Here is a 23,878-nt window from a genome sequence, read left to right on the forward strand (position 1 = left end):
ATAATATATATATAATAGCTAACAGTTTATAAATTGGAGAAATTATGTTAAAAATTACTTTCAAAGATATAAAATATGATGATTATTTATCTCATTCCTCAGGAATACCATAAACTTTTGGGAATATAATAAACATTGCACGTGCATAATGCAACATAAAAACAGCATGGAGGAAGTGGACGAAGAAAGGTCGTTGACAATGTATCCTTGTATTGCAGCACAGCATTAGTCTTTTACTGTCGGTTTATTAATAGTTTGTGTCTTCAGGTCCCTCATTATACTCAGACACTGAATGTGTCTGCATATATTGTGTTCTCTGTATCTGTCCGTTGCCGCCAAACACCTAGCTCGGTAGATGTTTGTGCCCTCTTGCTCACCCTGGGGGTAGGCTTTATTTTTTATTTTCTTGGGTTTTTCGTAGAGGCTTGTAGACTTCTTCGGTAAAAAGAAGGCGGGTTGCTTAAGGAGATCGTCGCATTCAAAACATTTCACCGAAATTACTGATTATTATTTTTTGATTTAATTATTATTATTATTATTATAATTGGTAATTGTACCACCAGCGTTAGCGCTGGCGGTACACATGGTTTCGGTCCCGTCCGGATCGTTCCGCCGGCTCCGCCGGCTCCGTTGGCTCCGTTGGCTCCGCCGGCTCCGCCGGCTCCGCCGGCTCCGCCGGACGGCTACCGTTACCGCTTCTCCTCCTAGACGGTAAGGGCCCCCGTACCCATCTCATGGATTTAGGTCACCTATAATCTCAACTCGTTCCACGTAAAATTTGGGCTTTGTCGGTATTGGGGTCTGGGTGTGGCACTCATTGCAATGCACCCTTGTCTAAAAATGGCAAAATTAAATGCTAATTATCTACCCTACGGAAGGAGTTATGGGAAAAATTTCTATAGACGGCTTTCCAAAAGTCATATGTGTAGATTTCAAATATACCCTTGGATTTGACCTTTGACCTCTACTTCAAGGTCAAATGGGCCAAAATTTTCAAAAAAATGAAATTTTTTACGAAAAAAATTTTTTTTGCCCTGTTATTCAGACACCACACAGACTTAACCAATAATATTATTGAAAAGTGTTACCCTTCAGGTCATCTTTCATCTCCATGAATTTGGGGTCCATCGGTGCATTTTCACGGGAGTAGCGGCCATAAGATACCGAAACTGAAAACTGTCTCTAATTCGGGAACCGTTAATGCTAGAGACCCATTCTTTTTTGCATTTTGTAGAGCATGTAAAGCCCAACACTGGAGGTGGTCTCGGTTTTTTTGTATTCCATACGGTTTTCGAGTTACGCTGTATCAAAAAGTACATATTGGTGGTAAAAGCAAAATGTGCAGTACGGTAATGGATAATAAATTTTGAACTCTGGAAAAATAAAATATAAGGCTTGGCAAAGCAGACAACTTGTGTTCAAAAGTGACATTATTTCATCAAATTTGAACTTCTGAAACTTCAGAGCACCTCCTATTTCAAGAATTTTGACCAAAATGACATTTTCTTTATTTTAATTAATTTTTTCTGTACGAAATTTAAGGCACATTATGGTAACTCCAAAATTATAACATCTAGTCCCTTATATCTCCAAAACTGGCAGAGATAGGTCCATAGTTACTATTGAAGTTGAATATGAAGTCATATACTGGCAATCTTACTATGACCTTGAAATTGACCTTTAACCTACTTTTCACCATGAACTGAACTTTGCAAATTTTTTTTCCCTTTTATCTCCAAAACTGGCAGAGATAGGTCCATAGTTACTATTGAACTTGAATAGGAAGTCATATACTGGCAATCTAAATGTGACATTAAAATTGACCTTTGACCTACTTTTCACCATGAACTGAATTTTGCAAATTTTGCTTTCCTTTTATCTCCAAAACTGGCTGAGATAGGTCCGTAGTTACTATTGAAGTTGAATAGGAAGTCATATACTGGCAATCTAAATGTGACCTTAAAATTGACCTTTGACCTACTTTTCACCATAAACTGAACTTTGCAAAATTTGCTTCCCTTTTATCTCCAAAACTGGCAGAGATAGGTCCATAGTTACTATTGAACTTGAATAGGAAGTCATATACTGGCAATCTAAATGTGACCTTAAAATTGACCTTTGACCTACTTTACACCATGAACTGAATTTTGCAAATTTTGCTTTCCTTTTATCTCCAAAACTGGCTGAGATAGGTCCATAGTTACTATTGAAGTTGAATAGGAAGTCATATACTGGCAATCTAAATGTGACCTTAAAATTGACCTTTGACCTACTTTTCACCATAAACTGAACTTTGCAAATTTTGCTTCCCTTTTATCTCCAAAACTGGCAGAGATAGGTCCATAGTTACTATTGAACTTGAATAGGAAGTCATATACTGGCAATCTTACTATGACCTTGAAATTGACCTTTGACCTACTTTTCACCATGAACTGAACTTTGCAAATTTTTCTTCCCTTTTATCTCCAAAACTGGCAGAGATAGGTCCATAGTTACTATTGAACTTGAATAGGAAGTCATATACTGGCAATCTAAATGTGACATTAAAATTGACCTTTGACCTACTTTTCACCATGAACTGAATTTTGCAAATTTTGCTTTCCTTTTATCTCCAAAACTGGCTGAGATAGGTCCGTAGTTACTATTGAACTTGAATAGGAAGTCATATACTGGCAATCTAAATGTGACCTTAAAATTGACCTTTGACCTACTTTTCACCATAAACTGAACTTTGCAAAATTTGCTTCCCTTTTATCTCCAAAACTGGCAGAGATAGGTCCATAGTTACTATTGAACTTGAATAGGAAGTCATATACTGGCAATCTAAATGTGACCTTAAAATTGACCTTTGACCTACTTTACACCATGAACTGAATTTTGCAAATTTTGCTTTCCTTTTATCTCCAAAACTGGCTGAGATAGGTCCATAGTTACTATTGAACTTGAATAGGAAGTCATATACTGGCAATCTAAATGTGACCTTAAAATTGACCTTTGACCTACTTTTCACCATAAACTGAACTTTGCAAATTTTGCTTCCCTTTTATCTCCAAAACTGGCAGAGATAGGTCCATAGTTACTATTGAACTTGAATAGGAAGTCATATATTGGCAATCTAAATGTGACCTTGAAATTGACCTTTGACCTACTTTTCACCATGAACTGAACTTTGCAAACTTTTCTGCCCTTTTATCTCCAAAACTGGCAGAGATAGGTCCATAGTTACTATTGAACTTGAAAAGGAAGTCATATACTGCCAATCTAAATGTGACCTTAAAATTGACCTTTGACCTACTTTACACCATGAACTGAATTTTGCAAATTTTGCTTTCCTTTTATCTCCAAAACTGGCTGAGATAGGTCCGTAGTTACTATTGAAGTTGAATAGGAAGTCATATACTGGCATTATAAATGTGACATTAAAATTGACCTTTGTCCTACTTTTCACCATAAACTGAACTTTGCAAATTTTGCTTCCCTTTTATCTCCAAAACTGGCAGAGATAGGTCCATAGTTACTATTGAACTTGAATAGAAAGTCATATACTGGCAATCTAAATGTGACCTTGAAATTGACCTTTGACCTACTTTTCACCATGAACTGAATTTTGCAAATTTTGCTTCCCTTTTATCTCCAAAACTGGCTGAGATAGGTCCATAGTTACTATTGAAGTTGAATAGGAAGTCCTATACTGGCAATCTAAGTGTGACCTTGAAATTGACCTTTGACCTACTTTTTATCATGAACTGAACTCTGCTAATTTCTTTCTCTTTTAACTTCAAACTTGACAGAGATAGGTCCATAGTTACTCTTGAACTTGAATAGGAAGTCATATACTGGCAATTTACTGTGACCTTGAAATTGACCCTTGACCTACCTTACGAAGAACTTAAATTTGATTGTACCATATATATTTTTTGCAATAGTTAAAAAATTCTTGTTGATTGCATTTTTACAGCTTGTCAAGCACAAAACTGGTGGCTGTGTCCCTTATTTTGTGTATGTGGGGGTCTATACAAATGCGTTTGCTCCAGCTGGTGGTACAATATTTGGAGGCGGTATCGCCTCTCTGATCCTCTAGTTTCTTTTTTATTTTTTGACTTTAATATGTTGTTTAGCTACTGTCCCAGTAATGTAGCCTTTTGATATGTGTTTAAATAACTCATCAGTTCGATTTGAATATTATGACGTATAACAGGGTTTGGACCCATCCAAAAATTTTTAAAGTAATATATATATATATCTTTTTACATTTGGGTTCATAAATACCAGTGCAGCAGATGTAAAAATAATGTATTGCATAGTATTTTTCTCTTCAGTTAAATTTGTATATTAATATAGATATACTCAACATGGTCCATACTGGATGTATGATAATTACTATGAGTATGTAGTGTTAATCATTAATAATGGAGCTCCCGTGCATCTACATGTATATACCAGTACCTGTGATTTCAATATGTAGAACCAAGTAATTTGTCACACATTTAATGCTTAGTTCTTTGTTTCATTTCCTTGACCAATGACTTTATCAGGGATCTCAGTGTACCGTTCAGCAGTATAAGAGAGGCAGAGATAGCATACAGGACTCTGAGTGTAGACAAGGAACCCAAGAGGGGTGGAGTGAAGAAAACTTTCACTCTTAATGAAAAAGTTTTGCAGATGTAAGAGGTTTCCTAGTCTTATTAAGAAAATAATAAAAGGACATCTGTCTGAGATAAGTTTGTGAAGTTAAATTCATTTATCATAAAGCAAATTATGTTCATTTTATGAAATAACGGATGTGCTTGTATCATTTAAACTGCAACACCAGTTTGAACCAGAATAAGATTATGTTGTTTGAATATTTAGTATATGTACATTGTTTAAAATTGTATGGTTTTTTTTGTCAGTATAAGATATAAGAGTTATTGCTGCATTGTCTAGCTTTCTTTGCATAAGTAAAATATATTTTTAGGATGGTTTTGATATATATTTGTATTTTCATTCCAGACACTTTCAAGCCAAGGAAGCAAGAACATTACGTGTTAGTGTTAATTCATTCTTGGATCATTTGACATTAGTGACACAGACTATAGAACAATTTGGACCCCCTGTGGACACATGACAAGCACTGTAGATGTCACTGCAGTACAAGAAAAACTCTTCAACATTCTGTGATAGCTGTAGCACTGGTCTCTACTAGGAGCTGAATGGAACAAAAGATCAATGCAGTGTTCAGCGGTGGGGAGTTGTTGGTGTAACAGTAATGCTTGGAAGAAATCTTAATGAACAGGACTTTAGTGTGATAGATGGTGTCAGAGAAATAAGATTGGGTGATTGAGGTTGAGCGACTGTTACAGACATGAGAAGTAAAATTAGTTACCCTCCTACCTCACAATTTATGAATGGCATTTTGAATCTGAAGTTATTCCATGTTTTATAATCCGAACCCATGATTTCATTGAAATGGTTCAGCCTATCTTAGAATGTCTTTAGATACCCTGCTTTTGTTTAAAGGTTAAGTTGTTAATATTAACAATATTACCTTCAGCTGACATGACACTCAGAGTATTCAGGTTTTTCCTCAAAGCACTTACTGGGCCTCACATGGCATGGCAGTGAGTATAAACTGATATGTAGGGAGTGTATAGTAATTGTAATCTTACATGTACTAGTAGCTGCCTGGAACATTGCAATTTTTCACTTTTTTTTTTTCACTTTTAAGACAGATCATGAAGATCAGTGATTCAAACCTCAGGAGTCATGTATGTGAAGCTTGAAATGAAAGAATAAACTTATCATGGCTAATGAAAGATCATGCTAAATATGTGTTTTATGAGTGATGTTCAGTCGAAAATGTGGAAAATGCATGGTTTTTATAGTCTTTCCATATTGTTTAAGGTTTTTCTATATGGTCACACATAGTATTTTCTGTAGAAATGAAGATGAAATGATGGCATAAAGCAATGTTTGTTTATTATGATTGTAAGTTGGTAATTGATTGATACTTGTAGGTATTGTGCAAAGTTGAAGAAAAACTTTAAGCCCTAAACATAAAAGGTATATTAGCAACAGTCTTTTATCGACATCAACTAATTTCACAAATGTTTTGCAGTTTTATATGGATAAAAACAAACATCGCCTCTTACCTTCCAAAGAGGGGGACATGAGGGGAGGGGGGATGGCGTTTATTTTTTAAAAATTGGTTTTCACACTGTGTTTAAATGTCCATTCAAACTTAACCTCTTTCATTTTAAAAATAAAATTAAAAAAAAAATCATAACACCATGCATCATGTCAATTTCATTTTGTAGGTACTGTATTTATTAATGATTTTTGAGTATTAATTTCAAAGAAAATATTTTATAACAAATGGTTAAGTTAAAAACTTGTACAAAAACACAGTAAAAAAAGCATACCAAAAGTAATGCTTTAATCCATACTGCTGTGCAATGGATTAAGAGAGTGTTGTAAAAGGTAATAAAACTTGCAAATAAAAATGTTTTGCAACCATTTGTCGACCCATCCCCCCCCCCACAGCAGTTAAAAATTGTTTATTATGTACATTGGTATGTCCTTGTACACAGGGCATAAAAGAATAAAGCTACGTTTGGCTGGTCATCTAAAATATCTCTTGTATACCAATTAAAGAGCAAAGATAATAGAGATGTATATAAAAAAAAAGAAATCCGCATTTGAAAATAAATGTTACCAAATGATAAAAATTATTATTATTATTATTATTATTAGTATTGTACCACCAGCGTAAGCGCTGGCGGTACACATGCTTTTAGTCCCGTCCGGATCATTCCGCCGGCTCCGCCGGCTCCGCCGGACGGCTACCGTTACCGCTTCTCCTCCTAGATGGTAAGGGCCCCCGTACCCATCTCTTGGATTTAGGTCACCTATAATCTCAACTCGTTCCACGTAAAATTTGGGCTTTGCCGGTTTTGGGGTCTAGGTGTGGCACTCATTGCAATGCACCCTTGTCTAAAAATGGCAAAATTGAATGCTAATTATTTACCCTACGGAAGGAATTATGGGAAAAATTTCTACAGACGGCTTTCCAAAAGTCATATGTGTAGATTTCAATTATGCCCTTGGATTTGACCTTTGACCTTTATTTCAAGGTCAAATGGGCCAAAATTTTCAAAAAAATGAATTTTTTTATGAAAAAAAAATTATTTGCCCTGTTATTCAGACACCACACAGACTTAACCAATAATATTATTGGAAAGTGTAACCCTTCAGGTCATCTTTCATCTCCGTGAATTTGGGGTCAATCGGTGCATTTTCACGAGAGTAGCGGCCATAAGATACCGAAACTGAAAACTGTCTCTAATTCGGGAACCGTTAATGCTAGAGACCCATTCTTTTTTGCATTTTGTAGAGCATGTAAAACCCAACACTGGAGGTGGTCTCAGTTTTTTTGTATTCCATACGGTTTTCGAGTTACGCTGTATCAAAAAGTACATATTGGTGGTGAAAGCAAAATGTGCAGTACGGTAATGGATAAAAAATTTTGAACTCCGGAAAAATAAAACATAAGGCTTGGCAAAGCAGACAACTTGTGGTCAAAAATGACATTATTTCATCAAATTTGAACATTTGGAACTTCAGAGCACCTCCCATTTCAAGAATTTTGACCAAAATGACCTTTTCTTTATTTTAATTAATTTTTTCTGTAGGAAATTTATGGCACATTATGGTAACTTCAAAATTATAACATTTAGTCCCTTATATCTCCAAAACTGGCAGAGATAGGTCCATAGTTACTATTGTAGTTCAATAGGAAGTCATATACTGGCAATCTTAATGTGACCTTAAATTGACCTTTGACCTACTTTTCACCATGAACTGAACTTTGCAAATTTTGCTTCCCTTTTATCTCCAAAACTGGCAGAGATAGGTCCATAGTTACTATTGAAGTTGAATAGGAAGTCATATACTGGCAATCTAAATGTGACCTTGAAATTGACCTTTGACCTACTTTTCACCATGAACTGAACTTTGCAAATTTTGGTTCCCTTTTATCTCCAAAACTGGCAGTGATAGGTCCATAGTTACTATTGAAGTTGACTAGGAAGTCATATACTGGCAATCTAAATGTGAACTTGAAATTGACCTTTGACCTACTTTTCACCATGAACTGAACTTTGCAAATTTTGCTTGACTTTTATCTCCAAAACTGGCAGAGATAGATCCATAGTTTCTATTGAAGTTGAATAGGAAGTCATATACTGGCAATCTAAATGTGACCTTAAATTGACCTTTGACCTACTTTTCACCATGAACTGAACTTTGCAAATTTTGCTTCCCTTTTATCTCCAAAACTGGCAGAGATAGGTCCATAGTTACTATTGAAGTTGAATAGGAAGTCATATACTGGCAATCTAAATGTGACCTTGAAATTGACCTTTGACCTACTTTTCACCATGAACTGAACTTTGCAAATTTTGGTTCCCTTTTATCTCCAAAACTGGCAGAGATAGGTCCATAGTTACTATTGAACTTGAATAGGAAGTCATATACTGGCAATCTAAATGTGACCTTGAAATTGACCTTTGACCTACTTTTCACCATGAACTGAACTTTGTAAATTTTGGTTCCCTTTTATCTCCAAAACTGGCAGAGATAGGTCCATAGTTTCTATTGAACTTGAATATGAAGTCATATACTGGCAATCTAAATGTGACCTTGAAATTGACCTTTGACCTACTATTCACCATGAACTGAACTCTGCAAATTTTGGTTCCCTTTTATCTCCAAAACTGGCACAGATAGGTCCATAGTTACTATTGAAGTTGAATAGGAAGTCATATACTGGCAATTTACTGTGACCTTGAAATTGACTTTTGACCTACCTTACGATGAACTTAACTTTGATTGTACTATTTTTAGTCATATATATTTTTTGCATATTTTGAAAATTCTTGTTGATTGCATTTTTACAGCTTGCCAAGCACAAGCCTGGTGGCTGTGTCCCTTATTTTGTGTATGTGGGGGTCTATACGAATGCGCTTGCTCCAGCTGGTGGTACAATATTCGGAGGCGGTATCGCCTCTCTGATCCTCTAGTTATTATTATGATTTCTTTTTGTTTTGATTGTTAAAAAAAAAAAAAATTCCAGCTGCAAAGAATCCCCAAAAACGCAATTGGCACCTCAGACACAACAAACACATTTCATATCAAAATGGCTTTACCGGGGACAAGGCACCTTTGTTTTAGTCGCTGTAAGACCAATTTATACACAGTTATACGAAGAATAGCTGGCAGTCAGACATTTTGCGGATCAGGTAAGTGATACTCTTTCATACATGCCTACTGGCTTTCCAGATTGAGGATAATGGTGGCTCCTCAACCGACACCGACCCCCCCCCCCCCCCCTTACCACCACCACCCCTCCACCTCGCATTCCTCCGCCCCCTTTCTCATCAGCAGGGCATCTTTTGTTAATTGTAGTCTCTTAGTGCGCTGTAAAGTATTATGGTGAAAAGTAGTCTCTCGAATCTCGACAAGTGAGTTGGCTTGCTCTGGTTTTCACGAAAATAGTCGAAGTGAGGCTTTGGCATGAAAATGTGCATGTTCATTTCTCGTAGTGCAAAACTGAGTTAACTGTTTATATAATGACATTTGCCAATTGGACAGGCACTTTGAGATGAGGGCAAAGACTGTTTAAAATTGCTGTGTACACGTACATTCCTGTTGATTTCATATTGGCCGCTAGATGGCGCTGTAGAAGTACAATACAAAACCAATCTAAGTTCTCTCAAATAAAATTTTAATATTAAATGATCTCAAACTAATGACTTAATGAATGGTGAATATATTAAAATCATGTAAGTTTTCCAATTCTATTTATACACCCTTTTTCATGAAATATATAATACTGAATATGTTTGATAGTATATTGTAAAGTATACCTGGTATAAAAAAATATAGTGTAATGCCATTATATACTGGTATAATACCTAAATACTGTATAAGTGTTTTAAATCAGAAAGTAGTAATTGGACTGGACATGACAAATATATGTTCACAGTCAGCAATAATTTGTTAATTATTAATTATTAGCTTCCACAGACAACAGAGAAAACAAACATGACTTGCCTTTGGAGGGTATAAGAGTTATTGACATGACAAGGTAATTGTTGGGCATATATTATGTGCTTTCTTTGTTTTATTTGGTTTAACCGATCCTTTTCCTCATGAACCATTTCATTGATCAATCAGTACTTTTATAGTCCAGCAGGTGTTCTAGAGCTCCTGCAATATGCGGCATCTTGTGAACAGGAGTATTCCCACTAAATTGGGACTATAATTCCCACATTTTATTTTATAATTTTTTTTATATTACCAGGGTTTTATGTGGCCCCTACTGTTCAATGATCTTTGATCTTTGAAGTTTTCATTGTGGAATTTTTTCTCACTTTTTTTTTCATCAACAGGGTGTTAGCTGGTCCATACTGTACTATGATCCTGGGAGACTTGGGAGCTGAGGTGATCAAAGTTGAACGACCAGGTGACATTCTTGAATAAGGATAAGAATTAATGCTCATACTAGACACATTATGGTATTTATGAGCTCTGACGCTTCTTGTTTATCACATAGGCTTCACCTGCACCTGTTGTTGGATTCAATAATTACAAATTACAAATATTCTTTTAATGAAATCTTGTGCAGTGAGTTTTTTTTTCTTTTGTGTGTGTTAAAATTTCTACATGCATTGAATTTTTGAACTTGTATGATTAACTTCAAAGGTTTTCTTATAGATAATTATCTAGCTTTAATAATCCATGTAGGTGTTAAAATGTATTTATTTCATTTTTTATCTTAATTTGTTTGATTAATTTCAAAAGTTTTCTTGTATATTATTATCTAGAATTAATAATATAAATTAAATTAGGTATTTCTCTACAATATCAGAAAAGCTAGAGCTTTTCTATTTCTTCAATTTTCAGTCTCTCATATATTATCATTATTATGTGATCACACTTAGGTATAGGAGATGAAACAAGATCTTGGGGACCGCCATTTTGTGGAGACCAAAGTGCCTACTTTCTGTCTATAAACAGGAACAAAAAGGTATAATATTACCACCAAGTGCAGTATGCTGCAGTCTTACACCGACAATTTAGAAGTTCTAAATAAAAGAGAAAATAGAAAAAAATACAGTACAAGTGTTTATTACAGTTTTGTATGACAGTTTGAGTTTTTTTTAATATTAAATAAAGAAGTTTAAATGTACCTGGCACAAACCCACTGTGTTTATTTTATTTCATCATTAATGCAATATTATACAGTGAAGGTAGTCAAAGAATCACAATCATTAGTCTCACCAAGCTACAACAAACACAATTAGTACAGTAATAACTAAATGTAACAACTAACAAAATCAGTTTATTAAACTTAACAATCAGTGGCACTTTGGAGTGAACACTTTTCCCCTCCATTTCAGAGTGTAGCAGTGAACTTCAAGTCTCCTGATGGGAATCAAATAATAAAAGAGGTTGAGATGAGACCACTGCGGTCTTTTATTTTAAACTGATAATGGCCAGAAATGTAGTTGAAATCTTGACATATTTAGCTCGACTGTGAAACACAAAGAAGACTTTTGTTTTTTAGAATATTACTTGAAAATGAATGCCTTTATTTATTTATTTATTTATTTATTTATTTATTTATTTATTTATTTACATGAATGTATCAGTAGAAATTATATAAAAACAGTTGAAATAATCCCTGAAAAGACCAAAGAAATGCAAACATTTTATTTGCAGTTAATCAAGAAAAGTGATGTCCTCATAGAGAATTACATCCCAGGAAAGCTAGGAGAGATGGGGTTGAGTTACCAAGATCTTCAGGAGGTGAATCCCAGGCTGGTCTACTGTTCTATTACTGGTAGGGTTGAGATCCAAATTTTGTTGCTATCTATGTGCTCCTCACCTAAGTTTTGGATGTTCTCCCCTTCTCTCTGTCTCTCTCTTTCAAAAAGAAAAAAAAAAAAAAAACATCCCTCATCCCTGTGTCCACATTACACATAACAGTAATGAAAATTTTCCTTGACTGCTGTCTAGAATTTGGCTTGCTTTATTCAGCTTATTCTTTTTCCTTGTGCCTCACCCCAAGTACTGCCCCCTTCCTCCCAAACCCAACCGGACCCTGGCATTGCTTTAGTCAGAGCAAAAAAGTCATCCTTTATTCCATTTTATAACTTATTTTACATCTAAAATTTTTACTGGAATAGTTTTTTAAAATAATTTAAAAATAAACATCCGCATTTCATGAGACAAGAAGCAAAGATATATCCTGTTATCTAAGACAGTTTTCTGCATCATTTTTATCGGAAAAGAAGTTTATAGATTTAAGGGCAATCTTGTAATCTGCAAAAAAAAAAAAAAAATCTCTGTTTTTCAGTCTGCACAAGTAAATTTTGCGTGTATTTCTATATTTAAAAAAAAAATGATAATGCTGTAATGGTATTCCAGGCTACGGCCACACTGGTCCATATTCACTAAGAGCAGGCTATGATGTCATAGCTGCAGCAGTTGGGGGATTGATGCATATAACTGGACCTGCTGTAAGTAATATTAATTGATAAAACAAGTCCTAGCATTTGAAAACTGACCACCCCATTTTGCACATTTATTAAAGAAATGCACGTCTTACAAATGTCTTGTCTTGTTGATAAATATACTTTTTTTAAAATTAATTTTAATTGATTATTAAAATAGTTTGTAAGTGCTGGCATTCAGTTTGACCACCTCAGCTGTGGAGAGAAATAATAAGACAGGTGTATTGAAAAAAATATAATATGTTTTATTATGTTAAGATTTTTTGACAGGAAAAAATGATAGAAAATTAAAAATTAGATAAAAAAATTTTACTGCAGGATGGAGAGCCGTGCCGCGTTGGGGTGGCTATGACTGACCTCTCTACAGGACTATACGCCTATGGTGCCATCATGGCAGCACTTTTATATCGTAATAAGACTGGACATGGGCAACATATAGACTGCAACTTACTAAACACTCAGGTAATTTCAATTTACTTTTTAAACCATTCATGGTGATAAATATTTACATTGATGTTCATATCTTGGTGGAAAAAAACAAATGTTTTCACATTCTGTCATATCATACACATTTATTCCTGCTTGCATGGGTAAGAAAAATATATAGAACATGTTTTTATCTTTTTGTTATTGATTTTGCCCATTCAGGTCAAAGCATTAGGCAAATAACTAATACCCTTACTCCTGTTTATATATGACCTTACGTAAATGACAGATGATTGAACTATTGATAGAACTAATAGAACTATTGAATTTGGCTGAGGTCTGCAAAACAATTAACATATTACCTGAAAGCAAAAGTCAATGATAGTTCTTACAGATATAAAAATATAATATGACACTTAAATGTCAGTGTTCTCCAGATAACACCAAACATTGCAGCAAATTTGAGACAAACTTGTCAGGATCGAGTTCCAAAGAAAAATATGTATAGCTGCAAAGTTTCATGCATACATCATCAGTGGTTGCAATAAGTTTTGAAGGCCTGCATTGCTGCTATGTATTTTGTCAGATTGCAGTGAGTGTGCAGTATCTATTGTAAGGACTAGTCAGGAATGTTTTAACATTACCCTGTGCCTCTGTCACCACCAGCAGGCCAGCAGGGTTGATAGTCAATGTCGTGGGTCCCTCTAAGCCATCGTCTTTAGTGGCAATGTTTCTGATAAACTGTCCCTGTGGGCTCAGTGTCACTATCCTTTTGTTATAACAATCAACGATGAAAATGTGACCGTAGCTATCTGTGCACATTCCCCATGGTGCATGCAGCTGACCATCACCACTGCCTTGTGTACCATACTGGTACAGCTGATCACCAGTAGGTGACAGTACATGTACACAGTGTTTGCCCAAGTCTGATATCACAATGTTATCATTCACTGTGTTCACTGTGATGTACTGTGGGGTTGTGCACATGGTCAGTGGAATAGTGTTCAGGAGCTGTCCACTATCTGCATGGAATGCAAAGATGGATTTCTTTTTACTGTCGCAGACCATTACAAGACCATGTCTGTTCAGTGTGATACCGCATGGCATTTCAAGTTGACGGTGACCCATGGTTGTCACCTGCTGACCTCTGGTGGAGTACACTTTGACACACTTGTCACCTTTTGATGTTATATACAGATGACCAGTCTGTGACACAGCAACATCAAATGGCTTGTTTAACTTAATGTCAAATTTGAACTCCCCTACATATGAAAATATTTTTGTCCTGTCATTTCTCCAATCTACAGCATACATAAATTGCTCATCCGTGGCCAACCCAGTTATGAAGGTTTTAGAAGTGTCATCCTTCAGCTTTGTGGTGAAAGAATGCACACATTCTGCCTTCTCCAAGAAAACTGGAAGATTTGGTGCTGATCTTGGATTTGTTCTCAGTCCAGTTAATGGAGGTTTTGACTGTACTGTCACCTGTCCTAACATGGCTTCCAGTCCGGAAGTAGATATCTTACCAGGACTATAAGATATCTCTGCAGTTGTGTCTGGTGTTAGAACTGGTGTGTTCTCCATTGATACCAATCTCTCTGTCAGAGTTTTTGCATGAACCATGATATCAGAGTCAGTGCCATATGTGACAAGTTGTTGGGCAAAGTCACAGGCACTGTGCAAGGAGGCATGGTGAAGTTCAAGGAAGTCCTTGTTTGCCTCGCTCTTTGCCTTTCTCACATCATAAGCAGAATTCACTTCTAATATCAATGTCTCTTTCCTCTCATTAATTAATGTACAGATCTGCTGGGCTTGTCTTTCAATGCTGTTGACAGTGCCTTTCCTGAAAAGAGAGTCCTCAAATTCATTGGCTCCTTCCTTGGCTACTGCCTCTGTGAATATGTTAACTTTTGCCAGAGATTTTACAAGGGCAGTTTCAATAGTTTCTCTATTGCTTTTTGCAACTTTTTCTACAGGTAAAATACCATGTCTGTAATGATCTGTTAATGCGCAGTCACCACAAACAACGGTGTCATCATCTTCGCAGTAGTATTTCAGTTCATTACCAGGATGTGTTTCACAACCGTTGGTGAATTGTGCATTGACTTTTGTTGTCGCTGCTACATTGGACTGTTCATTTTCTGACTTCCTCCTTTCTGCTTGTTGCTGGGTTATGATGTCTTTTGCCTTACTAAATGCGAAATTCTTTTTCAGTTCAGTAAGTCCTTTTTTTGGAGAACGGATCTCGTCTCTACATATAGGACAGAGAAGATTTCTGTCTTTAGTAACAGTTCTTTTGGCATGGTCAGATATACAGCCAAAGCAAAATGTATGGTAGCACGGCAGCACACGGGGGTCCTCATACTCTTCCAGACAGATGCTACATGTCAAGAGATTGTCCGTGAAGGCTGCTGCAAGAGCTTCTGCCATGAATTTCAAACTGTTTTACAGGTAAAATAAAACCTGTACGAAACTGGTTGTAGTTCAGTTGAAATGGACTCACTCATTTTTAAGAAAATGCAGCCCCTATTTTTTTCTTTCCTGTTCACTTCCTGGTGCAGCTGGTTTGTTTAGTATATATTTAACATGAAAACACTTATGTAGCAAGTACACAGAGAAAAGTTGCCTGATATTACTCCAGAGTTTGCAGTGAATGCCGTTAACATAACACTTGAAATATTTACCGGTACTGTACACAAAGTAGTTCTTGCTCTCCTTTTTTGATCTACTCAGTGGTACAGAAAATATCGCATCTGTTTATCAGTTAAGGGTGATCTCACCATAGTTACTATTTGATAAAGTGATTGAAATGGAATGAGTCAGTCAAAATATAATCCAGGCCCTATTTATGTTTCCTATTCCCTTCCTGGTGCAGCTGGTTTATTTAGTAGATATTTTACACAAAAACACTTACCAAGTGTACAGTGAAAAGTAGCCCGATATTACACCAAAGTTTGCAGTAAATGCTTAAACATAACACTTGCAATATTTATTGAACACAAAGTAGTTCTTGGTCTCCTTTTTGATTCTCTCAATAGTACAGTAAAATATTGCATCTGTTTATCAGTTAAGGGTGACCTCACCACAGTGGCTTTTTGATAAAGCAATTTAAATTTAAATCCATTTTAATGTTCTTATTTACTCTAGCACAGTGTTCCCCCACAGTGGGGCAACTCTTGATAATAATTATAAGATTTTTCTTGACTTGCTAAAATTGCTGTTTAGAGAAATGGGATACTTTTGTTGGGAAAAATGGGAATGTTAAAACATTTTACTTTGACTGACACAGTGTTGAGCGTTATAGCTGAGAGGCTTGCATTCTTTGTATATGAGGAGGTACAGTAATGAATTGCATGTATACTTAGTAATATGACCCTTTATGAAAATCATAATTCAGTATTGAAAGTGATATTTGAAGTCAAATCTTAATTTGCCTTTAAGCCCAACCAAATTCCCAAAACTTAAAGAGATACCAAAGGATAGCATTCATATTTTCTGAAAAATGACATTTGCCTACCTTTTGCTTTTCTGTCTACCTTGGTCATTTTCATCAAACCTCATTAAAAAATTAATATTGCAGCAGTATAATGTGTCATACAATAAGATGTCATTACTACAACAGACTTTTATGAAATTAAGGGACAGAAAAGTATACCAAGTTTAAGAACAGAAATTGGAACTAGGTGCATTTTCAATGCTTTTTCTACTGGTTGAGGGATTGATTTGGTTTATCGCATGCCCACTTGTAATTTACAGCACTTGGTTAAAGTTGGGAAATTTTTGTGGTCTTATTGTTCATGTTAGTTTGCGAGGGGACAATTAAGCTGGGCCTTGGAGAGAATCCCTGCTGAGATAGATTGGTCCTGCTGGACAGATAACTTTTAATCTGAGCACAGCCTGGTGAAACTGTAAACTTGAAAGTGTTGGAAGTTGGTCTGTGAATGTTGTACCTGTCTCAGAGCCATCAACAGTATAGTTTGTGGTTTTAAATGATACTTTTACAGCAAAATTATGCCTAAATGAATAATATAAAGTCTTTACATAACTATTTTAGTAGCATTTTCTGAATGCTCACAGTAACAATTATGCATAATTATAAAATTTGGTTGTTAAGCATTATGTTATATTGCATCAAAATTAAAAAGAAGTGTTTTTTTTTTTTAAATGTTTGTGATTAAATTGATTTTTGTCATTTTAAGACTGTTTTAATGATGTTGCTTCTATTAGCTTTGTCATTTATATGTCTGTCCATTTTACAGCTTTGCTGTTTTTAATAAGATGAAACAAAGAGTTTGTATGGGTGTGGAAGATAGGGGAAATGTCTTTCCATGAGCTCAGACTGAGTGTTTTTCTAGCCATTTATTCAATACAAACAGTACAATACACTCAGAATCATAGATACAATACACAGTATTTTGTCAAATATATCGAAAACTTATCCACAGCAAACCATACTCACACACACTGACATGAAATTTATCTACTAAGTGATTATAATTATAATATTATTATAATATAATATGTAGCAAACATTTTATATGTAAAAAGGGAAAACTACTAGTACCACATGTCTAGCACAAATATTTAAATTAAAATAATATATTTTATCAAAAAAAAAAAATCATTTTCACAAAAACACTGCAATGTGACCCACACAGATATCAAACTTGCTGAATATAATACGGCCGTAATGAGTTATGTAGTAAGTGATTATTCTTAACAACTGACATAATATGGCATGTTGATGTATTTATATTTAGACTCATATATATAGAGGAAACTTTTTTCACAAAACTATACAATTGCAAATACATGAACAGTAGCTACTAGTAATTCTTTAATTACCTCTAATATTATACATGTATATAAATAAAATTACAATTAAAAAAGAGAGAAAGAAAAAATGGATACAGTGTCTTAATTTTACACATAGTTCTAAGAGCTTCCATATGGTATTCATTAGCATTTATAAGTATTCAATTAAATTTATTTTATTTCCAAACTTCAGTCTGTATGGATCGCAATATATTTGATCAGTGTACAAGGTGATCTGCACCTAGTTAAAGAGCTTGAATGTCTTTATGTTCCCATCCTGCTGAGCCACTACCAGCTGGCCAATAGAGTTGATGGCCAAGGCACTGGGATACTTCAACCCATCATCACTAGTGGCAATGTATTTGATGAACTGTCCATGTGGACTCAGTGCCACTATTCTGTGATTCTGAAAGTCAGCAATGAAGATGTGGCCATGGTTATCTGTGCATACACCGCATGGCCAATTCAGCTGACCGTCACCACTGCCTTCTGTGCCATACTGGTGGAGCTGATCACCAGTAGGTGCAATGACATATACACTGTTCTTGCCAAAATCTGACAGCACAATGTTGTCATTCACAAGGCTTGCTGTGATGTACTCTGGAGAATTGCACATCCTGAGTGGAATCGTATTCAGGAGCTGTCCACTGTCTGCATTGAAAGTGAAGATGGATTTCTTTTTACTCTCACATACCAACAAGTGATCATGGTCTATGCTCAGAGTTATACCACGAGGCATCTCCAGTCGATCCTGGCCCATGGTTGTCACCTGCTGTCCTTTGGTAGAGTACACTTTGACACATTTCTCACGCTGTGATGTTATGTACAGTTTACCAGTCTTTGACACAGCCACACCACATGGCTCTTTCAATTTTATGTCAAACATGAATTTCCCTGCATGTGAGAACACCTTAGTTCTGCCATTCTCTTTATCCACAGCAAACACGTGTCGCTCATCTATGGCTAACCCAGTGATGTACATTTCAGCATTATCATCCTTCAGTTTAACATTGAAGGAATGCACACACACTGTCTTCTCTATGAATATGGAATGATGTGATGCAGATCTTGGATTTGTTGCATGGTGTTTAGCTAGTGTAGGCTGTAACTGTTCTGTCAGCTCCCCAAACATGGCTTCCAGACCAGCCAAAGATATCTTACCAGGAATGAATGATATCTGTACATGTGTATCTGGAGTTGGAACTGGTATGTTCTCCATTGCTTCCATCCTCTTGATCAGAGCTTTTGCATGAACCATGACATCAGAATCAGTACCATGTACAACAAGTTGTTGGGCAAAGTCACAGGTTCTGCACAAGGAGGCATGGTGAAGTTTAAGGCTGTCCTTGTCTGTCTGCTTTCTTTGGGTATCATATGCAGCATTTACTTCTGATATCAATATATCTTTCCTCTGATTAACCAGGCTACAAATATGCTGGGCTTGTTCTTCAATGCTGTGAATGGTGGCTGCCCTTATTTGATTATCCTTTCCTTCACTGGGCATTTCAGTGGCAAGTGCTTCTTTGAACTTGTTAATCTTTTTTGTACTTTTCACCAGCTCAGATTGAATTTTTTCTCTGCTGCTGTTTGCAACTTTCTCTATGGGTAGAATTCTATGTCTGAAATTATTTGGTACACAGTCACCACATAGAACAGCATCATCTTCTTCGCAATAGTATTTCAGTTCAGTACCAGGATGTCTTTCACACCTGATGGTCATTTGTGAGATGGCTTTTGTCACATCATCTTTGTGTGGAGATATGACTTTGTGCTGCTGCAGCTGACTTAAAACTTCTTCTGCCCTATGCGAATATGAAAATGCGTGTGTACGAAAATCTTTTTTCAATGCTACAAGTCCATCTTTTGGAAATTGAATTTCTTCACTACAACTTGGGCATGGAAATGTCCTGCTTGAAGTTGTATTTTTCTTAGCATGGTCAGATATACAACCATAGCAAAATGTATGGTAGCAAGGCAGCACGCGGGGGTCCTCACACTCTCCCCGGCAGATGTTACACCTCAAGAGATTATCCTTGAGAGCTGCTGCTGATGCTCTGGCCATATTGTCACTTAAATGTATGAAGTCATATATTCAGTCACTGGCCGTACAGTACTGTTCGTTTGAATAATTTATTGATCTACCCATTGGGTAGAAGTTTTTAAAAAGCCCTATTACTCCACAGCTCAGACTGTATCTATTACCAATAATATTCTGTCAGGTGTATTTTCTCCCCATCCTTCTTCTCCTGGCTTATTTTGTGACAAAGCCCAGAATATATACACTCTAGCAAGCATTGGGTCAATATTATCAATCGGTACTGCTATGCTTACAATAACTGGTTCTTCTAGTTGCACTGTGTCAGCTGTTGTGTGTTAATAATTAATGTATTGATTTTTTTCTTTTGAATTCACAACAATAGGTATGTTGAACAAGTAAGGTTGAGAAAAAAAAGCTGTCTGCTTATTTTGTTGATGCTGACCTCACCATAACAGCGAACAGTTTCATTTACAGAATACACAGTTTGTGCTATCCTGGGTGGTAGTTGCATGCATTGTGTTTATTTTAAGCTCACATATTGGAAATCAAATGCTGATTGTACATGTAGGGTTTAGCTTGCCTTGGTGAAATAGAAAGTACCAATGTTAAGGTGACTCCAGCCCTGTTGTTTTGAGGTATCTTATTGGGCACTTACATGTACCAGTAGTGATAGATATATTGGAGTGGATACTTTCTTAGGGTTCTTGTTACTTTTGTTTATATATATAAGAATATATATAATTCTTGGTTATTATTCTTGAATGATAACATAAAAAGAACAACTCCTGTTGTCTCATGATATTGCACACAAGTAACATTGGGCTCTTAATTCACTGCAGATGCTCATACAAACTGGCACAAGGACAAACAGTTAAAACACAAAAAATTCATATAACTTTATTTACCTTTACTCTGTTCCAGATAGCCACATTGACCCACATAGCCTCCAACTACCTCAATGCTGGGCAGGAGGCCAAGAGACACGGGACAGGACATGAAAGTATTGTACCATATCAGGTAATTATCAAGGGCAGTTCCCTTAGTGGGAGGGGTGTAGGGTGGGGGGGGGGGGGGTAACAGGAGGCCAAGAGATGGGATGGGACTTGGATCTGCAAGGGTATCATTGTTAAGTTTAATTTGAAAAGCTTGCTTCACTTTATCATAACAAAGTATATGGTAATTCATCGATCTTTGCGATGGGGAAAAAATAACCCCGCTCGGCTGTCACCTTGATTGGATAGTAAACGATTGTTGTAAAATCGCTTTATGATCGATTTAAAAACCGGGTGCATAAATTTGAAAACCACCAAGAACAACCTTCGACTGCCACATTAATCCAATACATAGCAAAAATAAACTATAAAAAGTGGTTAAAGCATTCAAACCGAATGTCGTAAAGTCCCCATATACCTCCATAGAGACAATTTTATTGTTCGATTTGAATGCTTTAACCACTTTTTATAGTTTATTTTTGCAATGTATTGGATTAATGTGGCTGTCTAAGGTTGTTCTAGGTGGTTTTCAAATTTATGCACCCGGTTTTTAAATCATAAAGCGATTTTATGTCAACTGTTTACTATCCAATTTAGGTGACAGCTGAGCGTGGTCCTGAAGGAAAATCTGTTATCATCGATTATATAGTATTACTAGTATTTAACTCAAACATTTTCCTGGCAGGCCTTCAAGACATCCGACGGCTACCTAACAGTGGGAGCAGGCAATAATATCCATTTTGAAGTTCTTTGCAAGGTGCCGTGTCAGGATTATTTTGTCTTTTTTCATTTCTTACATTTAAAGATTGATTGATTCAGATCTGTATTGTAAATTATCTTTAATTAAATAAAGTTTTATTTTCTTTATTTAAATAAAATCTTTTTCCATGCAATCCAATTTTGAAATTGAAGGAGTTCACTTCTGGAATTCATATTGCAACAGGGCTGCCTTGAGGAGGTTTTATTCTGTTAGTAAAATTTTAAATTACTTTTTTTTTTTGTTACAGAGAATTGGTATGGAAGAACTTTTGAAAAATCCTAAATATTCCAGCAATAAAAGTCGAGTAAAGCACAGACAGGAGTTGATAGAGGCGCTGGCACAAAGGTAATTTTCTCAATAGATATTTGTTGAAAAAGAAGACTTAAATACTTGTGCCCCTTTTAGTAAAATCCAATACCCACAGTGTTAGGGCCTCCCCCTCTTCCAAATTGGTATTAATAATAATAATAATAATAATGATAATAATAATACTGCCGATACGGATATCACCAAGTTAAGCAAATTCAACTTCTCTAGAAACAGGCTTTGATTCACAGTGTGGTGCTATTAAGAGTAAGGGTTCTGCCAGCCAGGCCTACCCCTACCAGACACATGCCACGTCTGGTAGTTGGGTAGGCCTGGCAGGTGCTCCTTTTCAGATTGATGAAGAGGTTAAAGGGGCTGGCCATCATGTCCCTGAATTAGGCAGACCCAGGTCCTCTAGAAACACGGTTTAAATATAACTTATGGTGACACATATTTATAGGTTCGCCCAGAAGTCCACTTCAGAGTGGCTGGAGGTTTTTGAAGGGTGTGGCATGCCCTACGGCCCTATTAACAACATGGAAGGCGTGTTTAACGACCCCCATGTCTTACAGACTGGTATTGTCCAAAAGATGGCGCACCCAACAGCAGGAGATATCCGAGTGGTCGGTAAGAAAAAAATATTAAACTGTGTATTTTTGGGAAATAAGAAAACATTAAATCTGGGGGCCTTTCAGAAAACGATCAAGTAGCCATTGCAGCACATATGGTAGGCCCCTCTGTGAAATAATGATACTGTGCTTTCATATCATGTGGATCATACTGCATTCATATTATTTGAATTACTTCACCTTATTTGTATAAGACTGTAATTTTTATTAAATACTAATTATTTATGAAAGCTTTAGGTTACCCTCTGACCACAGAGTCCAGTTACAAAATTATAGTAGACACATAGGGTAGCTTTGGGTTATGTTTTTTAGTTTACACGTAATGACTGTTCGGCGCAATATTTTTCATTCCATTTGTCGGAAGTGCGACATATACATTTTGTTTCAGGTCCAGCAGTAAGGTACTCGGACTTTGACCTGGTCCTCCAGTGCCCCCCTCCAACCCTGGGGCAACACACGGAGGAGGTGCTGCAGGAACTGCTGGGGTTTTCATCTAGTCAAATACAAGGATTGGCTGAGAAGGGCGTTGTCGGTCTATAAGAGGGCGGGGCATGATGATGAAGTTTTCATCCAATGAAATACAAGGATTGGCTGAGAATGACATGGTTGGTCTAAAAGAGGGCGGGGCATGAAGATGACCATCTTTTCTAATTTCTATGTACTTTACGTATTTTACTTACGGTGCATTTGAGTAATGAATAGGTATGCAAAGTACAGAGCCGGGTTCGATATTACTGCCGGAACAGATTAAAGTAAGAATAAGAAATTTTGATTCTGGGCAGTTTGAAAGATCAATTTTGATTATACGGTAATTGTAACCACATAGAAAACCGTGATTCTGGCTTGCTTGGACAACTCGGCGTATTGATGAACTCGAGATCGTTATGCATGGGGACACGGTAATGTGATGGATGGCTAGAGGCTTGGTGGAAGTATCATACCTGAGACAAAAATTATTACTAAACTAATGATTGACTGCAAGGGGCGTGCTGCTATTTAGAGGGTTGTGTGGCTTAAAGGTTTGTGCTAGTATCGCTTTTGAGTATAAATCTGACACTAGTTTTGAATTAATTTTGAAACTGTGTAAGTCTGAATTCAAGCATAAGTTATCTAGTAATTATAGTAGGTAATAAATGGGAATATACAAATATGAATGTACGAATTTGACTGTGATATTTCAAGAGGTATATTTTAAGTGGCCAATGTGACTTATAGTAATTAAAGTTAATAAATGAAATGTGATTCTCTCACTTTTGTTTTATATTTTATTACATAAGATATGGCTGAAAAAATGCTGAACACCACCTGGCCAAGCCGGATTGGTCCTCTCTGACACATATTTAACAGGAAATTTC

General features: G+C 36.1%; 3 protein-coding genes across 7 annotated transcripts; 2 read left to right on the plus strand and 1 right to left on the minus strand.

Moving 5' to 3' along the window:
- Positions 1–19: 19 nt before the first annotated feature.
- LOC106181360 (EKC/KEOPS complex subunit LAGE3) lies at positions 20–5,348 on the plus strand. Of its 2 annotated transcripts, none has more exons than XM_013565723.2 (3): positions 20–201; positions 4,536–4,664; positions 4,993–5,348. In XM_013565723.2, exons 1-3 carry the CDS (start codon positions 149–151, stop codon positions 5,105–5,107), a joined length of 297 nt encoding a protein of 98 aa, XP_013421177.1. In that variant the 5' UTR covers positions 20–148; the 3' UTR covers positions 5,108–5,348. The 2 variants fall into 2 exon arrangements, with proteins under 2 accessions (XP_013421177.1, XP_086868923.1); XM_087012797.1 differs by lacking the exon at positions 20–201 and adding an exon at positions 208–384.
- A 3,781-nt stretch (positions 5,349–9,129) lies between these two features.
- LOC106181348 (succinyl-CoA:glutarate CoA-transferase) lies at positions 9,130–23,773 on the plus strand. Of its 4 annotated transcripts, none has more exons than XM_087013124.1 (13): positions 9,130–9,278; positions 10,057–10,126; positions 10,431–10,504; positions 10,983–11,068; positions 11,442–11,492; positions 11,764–11,884; positions 12,472–12,563; positions 12,876–13,019; positions 20,758–20,853; positions 21,514–21,585; positions 21,836–21,933; positions 22,355–22,521; positions 22,912–23,773. In XM_087013124.1, exons 1-13 carry the CDS (start codon positions 9,176–9,178, stop codon positions 23,061–23,063), a joined length of 1,326 nt encoding a protein of 441 aa, XP_086869250.1. In that variant the 5' UTR covers positions 9,130–9,175; the 3' UTR covers positions 23,064–23,773. The 4 variants fall into 4 exon arrangements, with proteins under 4 accessions (XP_086869250.1, XP_086869251.1, XP_086869254.1 ...); XM_087013125.1 differs by lacking the exon at positions 9,130–9,278 and adding an exon at positions 9,544–9,592; XM_087013128.1 differs by lacking the exon at positions 9,130–9,278 and adding an exon at positions 9,624–9,670.
- On the minus strand, positions 17,344–20,070 carry LOC147761545 (tripartite motif-containing protein 3-like). Its single transcript, XM_087013123.1, has one exon. It carries the CDS (start codon positions 19,858–19,860, stop codon positions 18,040–18,042), a length of 1,821 nt encoding a protein of 606 aa, XP_086869249.1. The 5' UTR covers positions 19,861–20,070; the 3' UTR covers positions 17,344–18,039.
- Positions 23,774–23,878: the final 105 nt, after the last annotated feature.

Source organism: Lingula anatina, chromosome 5, assembly GCF_051362555.1.
Source record: "Lingula anatina isolate TDL-2025a chromosome 5, LinAna3.0, whole genome shotgun sequence".
Classification (NCBI taxonomy): Eukaryota; Metazoa; Brachiopoda; class Lingulata; order Lingulida; family Lingulidae; genus Lingula; species Lingula anatina.